Source organism: Poecilia latipinna, unplaced genomic scaffold (genome assembly GCF_001443285.1).
Source record: "Poecilia latipinna isolate Pla-1442-1.1 unplaced genomic scaffold, P_latipinna-1.0 Scaffold746, whole genome shotgun sequence".
Taxonomy (NCBI): Eukaryota; Metazoa; Chordata; class Actinopteri; order Cyprinodontiformes; family Poeciliidae; genus Poecilia; species Poecilia latipinna.
Window position 1 is genome coordinate 98,686 of NW_015113362.1, and position 6,246 is coordinate 104,931.

The 6,246-nt window shown below is 36.3% G+C and overlaps 1 protein-coding gene across 1 annotated transcript in view; it reads right to left on the minus strand.

Annotated features, from left to right (window-relative positions):
- dync2h1 (dynein cytoplasmic 2 heavy chain 1) overlaps positions 1–6,246 on the minus strand; it is a 114,798-nt gene that overhangs the window by 61,877 nt on the left and 46,675 nt on the right. Inside the window, exons 65-70 of the mRNA XM_015045830.1 lie at positions 5,089–5,215; positions 4,232–4,373; positions 2,796–2,905; positions 2,260–2,280; positions 1,396–1,494; positions 839–962 (exon numbers count right to left, since the gene is read on the minus strand). Coding sequence (XP_014901316.1) covers positions 839–962; positions 1,396–1,494; positions 2,260–2,280; positions 2,796–2,905; positions 4,232–4,373; positions 5,089–5,215 — 623 coding nt within the window. The remainder of the gene's footprint in view (positions 1–838; positions 963–1,395; positions 1,495–2,259; positions 2,281–2,795; positions 2,906–4,231; positions 4,374–5,088; positions 5,216–6,246) is intronic.

The following is a 6,246-nucleotide window of genomic DNA, read 5'->3' on the forward strand; positions in this document are numbered from 1 at the left end:
TTTTTTATAGTAATAAAAAAAATGGAAGAACTCAAAAGAACATTGACGGCTTATCTGATGTCCAGAGAGATTTCTGCCAGCAGAGGTTTATTCTCGGGAGGTTAGATTTTACTACACATATTACAAATAGCTGTTTGGAAAATCACTGAGTGGGCACTTAAAGGGCACAGCCCATCACTTTCATACAGCAAATTTTATATTTGACCCAAAATTGACAGCAAATAATGATCCTCATTATTTGTCGTTTTACCTCCACGCGTGCATCTGTGTAACATCTAAACAAACAATACATGTTTTAGATACTGTTACTAAAATAAATACTACAAAGTTTTATCAGTAGAAAGAAAATTACAGATTTCTGATTGTATGCCTGATGTCTCCTTTCATAAGAATTGTTAAGCAACTTTTCTTATAAATCAAGACTAAAAACCCACCTGTTGCTTTTGAACCATAATAAAGAACACTGACCAACATGACTCTGATGATGACACTCAACAAAATGTAATATGTGTCACTGATTTTTCAATTGGTGACCGTTTGTTGTTATGGTTTTTCATTTTTTGTTTTCATGATGTGAAGCCCTTTGAACTGCTTTGTTGCTGAAATTTGCTATACAAATAAACTTGACTGATTGATTGATTGATTGATTGATTGATTGATTGATTGATTGATTGATTGATTGATTGATTGATTGATTGATTGATTGATTGATTGATTGATTGAAGCTACAAGCAATCAATGACTTACATTTAAGTCAGTAAATGTAAGCATTTACTGACTTACAGGAAGATTGTGAGGCAGACATCGTAGAAACGCATCAGTATGTGGATGTGAATACCTTGAGCTATGAGGTCTTTCCTCAAGAGCGGATAGAGCACAGGTTCAACACCATCCATCTCCTGGATGATAAGCGTTTTACCAAATCTTACTGCCAGCTCCACTGATGTCATGAAGTTGCTGTCCTGGAAAGGCAGACACATAAACATTAAAACCACTAGTGGCCTCTATTAAGAGTTATCAGAGAGAAAATGGAAAAGGGGAGAAGACATGCAGCAGAGGCATCGAGGCCAGGACTCCAGGACGGCTGCGTCAAGAACTAAACCTGCTGTAAATGAGGGGCGCACGCTCTCTACCACTCAAAAATCTGAATAAAACACTAATTGTTTTTATTTTCAATTAGTAAAAGAAATAAAGTTCAAAATTCTTTAGTTATTCTATTTTTTTTTTTTTTGTTGTTGTTGTGTGTAACAAAAGTGTTCGATACCCCAAGTTACATAAATTATAGCAACTTATATCCTAAATATTGCCTTAGTGGAGTAGATTAACCTGGAAAGATGAAATAGGGGGGTGGACAAAAAAATCAAGGATTAACTGGATCACTTGGTGAATTTTTACCTGCTGGTTAATAACCTCAAGCCTCTGTTCCTTAAGATGTGTGCGTAACCACTCTGTGGCTCTGGACGATGGGTCAATCAGGAATGGACAAGCAACACTCTGACAAGAGAGAAACATAAAACACCACGTTTTAAGATAAGGCAAAATTATTTGGAAAAGGGTTATGTAATTGTGAATTCATGAATCATGTTGTTACAGTGCTGCCATCCTATTTGAATGACATCACAATCGTCAAGTCAAAGAAGGTTAATGTTCTCATGTCAGTTCTGCAGTTTTATGCCTCAGTTTTAACATCTGTTCTGGAGACTAGTTATCTCTTTTCTTTTTTCTGAAATAACCAAATAAAAAGGTGAGAAAAAAAGAAAGAAAAAACGGTAATTTGACGCAATACAACATTTTTAAGTCTCATAAACTAAAGACAAATTAAATATAGCCACACTTTAATTACCTTCATATGCATAACATTTTTTGACAAAACGGTGCTTCTGTCACGGATTTGATAGCAGATGATTATACTCAAAAAAAAAAAAAAAAAAAAAACTTTAAACAAACTGAAAATAAAACTCTAGTGCTTTCAGCTCTGAGTACCAAAACAGGCTCAATCAGGTGATTCAGTCACTGCAATGAAGAAAACCAACAAGTGTCCCCGAAATGTCAATAAATGTCATCATTAAATGGGGAAATTTACATCAGCTGAGATTTATGTTAAATGAAACAAACATGTCCTCCCTTTCTTACATTACTAACAATATGTCACCTCATAAAGAGCAAAAAATACCTGTTTCTAATGGTGACAAAAACATGAGAGACAAAAGAGAAACTAGATGTGGACAAATGGGGGTGAATGAGGGGACAACGTCTTACCTGTAACTTGAGAGTATTAATCTGAAGGCAGCAATGGTAGAAACAACACACAAAATAAATACATGCAAATGGAGGACAGGTGAAAGGCAATGATGAAAGCATTCCTTTTTCAAAGAGTACAAACACTGTTAAGTTCTTCAGTTTCTGTTTTAATATGTATATAGATAAATCTAAATATTTCACAACACTAAAATCACAAGTCCGTTATCGGTTCCCTCTTTGACTGAGGGAACAAATCCAACTTGTCATGAGTAAAATACCACATTCTGCTTGGATTGCTAGAACTACCATAATTGTAGTCCTAGTTTATCTGTGCAATAGCGACACAACTTTACATTTTTATTTATGCTTAATTCTTAGATTTACTTATTTTCCAATGATATTCCCATATTACTGCGACTTCACAAAAAATAAATAACCATTCAGAGACAACCTAGTTTATAACTGTTGTTGCTGTTGATGTTTGAGACATAAACATGCACATTTTATTTTATTAAACCAAAAGCCCGTAGAACATGGTGGAGTATTTGTCTTACCTGTAGAATAACCAGTGCATTCTCCATGGAGAGGTCATCTGATGGCAGTCCTTGACTCTTCCATATCAACTGTTCACTCTCCGAGCACAGGAACGATCGCAAGTCAAACTCTGACAGATACAAATAGAGATCGTCAGCTACAGTTTGCGTGTTTTAGTTCTGTTTAAACCTTAATGCTATTGTTGTTATAAAGGAGCATTATTAAGTCTTTTCCTGGCGCACAGAGCTATTTTATAGCAGAGACCAGTAGATCTTAAAAAAAAAAAAAAAAAAAAAACTGACTCCACATCATAGCCATACCTAATGCCTTAAAAATTAGCCTCTGTCTCTTTAAGAACCTCCTAGCCTTCGTTCCCAACACTCCCTCCTTCAGCAGGTCATCGCAATAATGCTCCTCCACTGATTCTGTTCACAGTCATTCTTAGGGGTGTTGTCGTTTGTATGAGAAGCTCAGCAGACCTGCAGTTCCACCAGGTGTTTGCTAAGTGCTAGTCTGGTAACGCTGAGTGGGGGAGGCTCAGGGGAGGTATGCTCAGCTGGGGACTGAAGCTCCAATGCAGGGGTTTAGGGTAAATAGGCTTTGCATTGTATGAGCACACATTTAGGCACCCAGTGGAGATTCAAGGATTTCTCAAACATGCAGGAAATAATCAAAGTAACACTCCATGTGTGTTTTTGATGAGGTAGTAACATTATGAAATGGTATTAAGCTCACAAATATCATATTTTGCATGATACACCCTGTTTAGTATTATTTCTTAGATTACCTTAGTTTGTTTTTCATCCAGACACCAAAGGAAAATTATTAATTCATAAATGGACATATCAATAAACATTTTTAGCAATGTGTGAATTATTCTCTCCTCATTCTCTTCGTCCATTCTTTCAAAAGTTTTAACCTTTTTTTCAACCCCACATGGTATTTGTTTTATTTTTTAATTTTTTTTTTTTTTTTTTTTTTTTTTTTTACACAAAACAGAATGAACATTAATCAATTCAAACTAGTAAAACACTCTACTGTAATTGTCAATGTTCATTTACATTCACTGCGGTCCCGATATTTTACAGAAGTGCTTGAGCTATGAGTATAATTAGTCTTGGGAACTAACTAGCAATTAATTATAAAACAAAAGGATGTGCAAATGCTTGAATGAGTGTCTCGTGTAAGTAGATCAGACAGCAGTTATAAAACAGAATAAGAAGGCAAATTTAAAAAAAAAAATTACGCAAAATCAATCAAATTTGACAAATAAAAAAGGTTATTTTTTCCTAAATTATTGCTAAACAAGTAAAGGCATAGTAAGTACTTTCACAATAAGAATCAGCACAGGGCATTGGGCCATGTGTGGGTGGAGGAGCGTTTGTGCGAATTGTAAGCACACGACTCATACATATGGTGGTCACAGTATGCTACAGGCACAATTTCTGTATTTTACTTTGTAATCCAGATTGAGCCATCCACGTATCCAGGCAGTGTCTCCTTCGATCTTCAGAAGCGGCAGACAGGTAGGTGATGAAGGCTGCAGCAAGCAGAGCCCTGAGAGGAAGTGTGTCCAACTCATTCTGTATCTCAGACATCTGAAACAAAAACGAACAAGACAGAGAAGATTGCTGAGCAAACGGAGGAGCAGGTTAATAAAGTATGAAACACTGGGCACAATTGGGATTTGAGAGAAATCAGAGGAAGGATTGCAGAGAAAGGTGAGAATGAAAGAAGAGAACGAGCCAAGCAGGACAGCTAAGTGACAGCAACACACTTCTGTTTTGATCAGGATTCCTTTAAAGTACTTTGGTGGTAGGCCAAATGATAACGGAGGATAAAATTAGGCTAATTGAATACAGGTCTCCTTTCTTTGAGAAAAAAGTTAAATAGCTTAAACAAATTAACATATAGCAATGCACAGTTAGTGATGAGTGTGCAAAAAAAAAAAAAGTGCCAACGTGCATATGTTTAAGCGAGACTGTATAGAAATACGTGCTCAGAAAGTAAAGTTGCTGCCTTGAAAAAGGCCATGGGAGCGTGGGAGTGTGTGTGTGCGTGAGTGAGTGAGTGTGTCAGCCTGAGATTGAGTGTTTTAATTAAGGCGCAGACAGATGCTGTGGAGAGGAGTAAAAACAGCCAGAGGGGACCCAAGGCAGCGGGATCCATTCCTCTATGTCTCTCTCTCTCACGCACACTCACACTGACGGCTCCTGTTGCTTCTTACATGGTAAACGAGCCCCTTTCGGAGTACGTTTGTAAACCCCCCCACCACAGCAGTGCGCATGTCAGCACACCCATGCATCAAGCTACCTGTGCATTCCAACGTGTGTGTTCTCCGTCCAGCTGCGATATGAGCTGCTGGGCTGCAGTGATCGTGTCCTGAGCTTTAGTCACCTCAGCCTCCAGCTTTGCAGCCTCGGCAGTGTGACGCTGAAACCTGAGGAGTGAAGATTGAGTTCAGAAGATGAGATGTGTGGAAGGATTTTTGTGGCTAAAACAATAAGCTTAGAGTCGAATCATCTTAGTAGTTTTATACATTATTTGTTTATTAAACAATGTGAAAAGCAAAGTTATTTTCAGATTGTATACTGACCATTTTTTATTTAGAAAACAAACATAAAGATCGTCTCAGAAATTGAGACTCATTCAAAATTATGTGACAATATTCGGGAGGATTATCTGGTCTTATTAATTAGCAAAGGCTCAGAGTGTTAAAATATCCAGTGGCTTCCACTGGAACGTTTAGACATTTTGTATTTTACCGATTAGATGACTAAACAGTAGATAATTATGAAACACAAGAAAATAAGAACAGAAAATAGGTCTAAGAACAGAGGGTTAATATGGACCAATCTCAGAAACATGACAGAAAAAAATGCTTTTCCATCCTGATCCATAACTAACACGTTCGATGAACCTGGAAAAAATATTATCATGTAACACAAAACTATATGACATGAGACTAAAGAAGGACAGATTAAATCCAACAGAAAACCAGAGGATGCGCTCTGGGACTAGACGTGTTTATGTACAAGACTGCTTTTACGAAAAACAGAAATTGATAAAAGACAATCTGGTAAAAAACCTCTTTTCTCAACAAAATGTATTATCTGTGGTACTAACAGTGACAGGTGTATGCAAGAATAGAGCATTGATAGAGAGGGTTTTATCTGAATTTCAAACAAACATTGTCTTTTCCAAGGAAGGGCTAATGTAATTTCAGCAGCTTAACTTGTTTTGTAAGACTCAAAGCAACATAGATTCAAAGAGACGTAGGGTGTGTGCTTGACAAGACTACCTGCACTTCAAGACAGATCGTTTTTCACTAAGTTATTGATATCAATAATTTGGCTCACTGCCCACAGCAGCAAAAAAAAAAAAAAAAAAAAAAAAAAAAAAATAAAAATAAATAAATTAAATAAATAAATAAAAAATTAAAAAAAAAAATATAAATAAATATTTTTTTTA